At 41.4% G+C, this 1,106-nt stretch overlaps 1 protein-coding gene across 1 annotated transcript in view; it reads right to left on the reverse strand.

The window, feature by feature from the left end:
* The window catches only part of LOC120033276 (tomoregulin-2-like), a 6,587-nt gene continuing 5,481 nt past the window's right edge, over positions 1 to 1,106 (reverse strand). The window contains exons 7-8 of the mRNA XM_038979550.1: positions 1,039 to 1,106; positions 1 to 97 (exon numbers count right to left, since the gene is read on the reverse strand). The exon at positions 1,039 to 1,106 is cut by the window's right edge and continues 191 nt beyond it. Of these exons, the coding sequence (XP_038835478.1) occupies positions 1 to 97; positions 1,039 to 1,106 (165 nt within the window). The remainder of the gene's footprint in view (positions 98 to 1,038) is intronic.

Genomic DNA, 1,106 nt, shown 5'->3' on the forward strand with positions numbered 1-1,106 from the left:
TCAGATGGGAAGAGTAGCAGTGCGGAGCGTGCTGTCTGTATCGTACAGAGCCCCACTCTGCTTCTGGACAGACTTCCTCTTCTTCCCAGGGCACTTCCTGGCAGAGAAATAACAACAGTCAAAACAACAGCAACAGTCAAAACAACAACAACACCAACAACAACAACAACAGTCAAAACAACAACACCAACAACACCAACAACAGTCAAAACAACAACACCAACAACACCAACAACAGTCAAAACAACAACACCAACAACACCAACAACACCAACAACACCAACAACAGTCAAAACAACAACACCAACAACACCAACAACAGTCAAAACAACAACACCAACAACACCAACAACAGTCAAAACAACAACACCAACAACACCAACAACAGTCAAAACAACAACACCAACAACAGTCAAAACAACAACACCAACAACACCAACAACACCAACAACAGTCAAAACAACAACACCAACAACACCAACAACAGTCAAAACAACAACACCAACAACAGTCAAAACAACAACACCAACAACACCAACAACACCAACAACACCAACAACACCAACAACAGTCAAAACAACAACACCAACAACAGTCAAAACAACAACACCAACAACACCAACAACACCAACAACACCAACAACAGTCAAAACAACACCAACAAAAGTCAAAACAACACCATCAGTCAAACAACAACACCAACAACAGCAACAACAACAACAACAACAGCAACAGTCAAAACAACAACACCAACAACAGACAAAACAACAACAACAACAACAGCAACAACACAAACAGTCAAACAATAACAGTCAAAACAACAACACCAACAACAGCAGCATTAAAAACAATCAAAACAACAAGAACAACAGTCAAAACAACAACAGTCAAAACAACAAGAACAACAGTCAAAACAACAACAGGCAGAGCAGAATCCAAATAAATTAGAGAGTTGTGTCACAAAGCGGGATGGTCACCTTTGATGAGCAATCTAAACAGTGTGTGTAAGTGTGTGTGTGTAAGTGTGTGTGTACTGACCTTGTGACACACAGCACCACCAGGGTGATAATGGTGATCTGCAGCGCTCCGATGACGGAGGCGATGAG

This window comes from Salvelinus namaycush, chromosome 40 (assembly GCF_016432855.1).
Source record: "Salvelinus namaycush isolate Seneca chromosome 40, SaNama_1.0, whole genome shotgun sequence".
Lineage (NCBI taxonomy): Eukaryota > Metazoa > Chordata > Actinopteri > Salmoniformes > Salmonidae > Salvelinus > Salvelinus namaycush.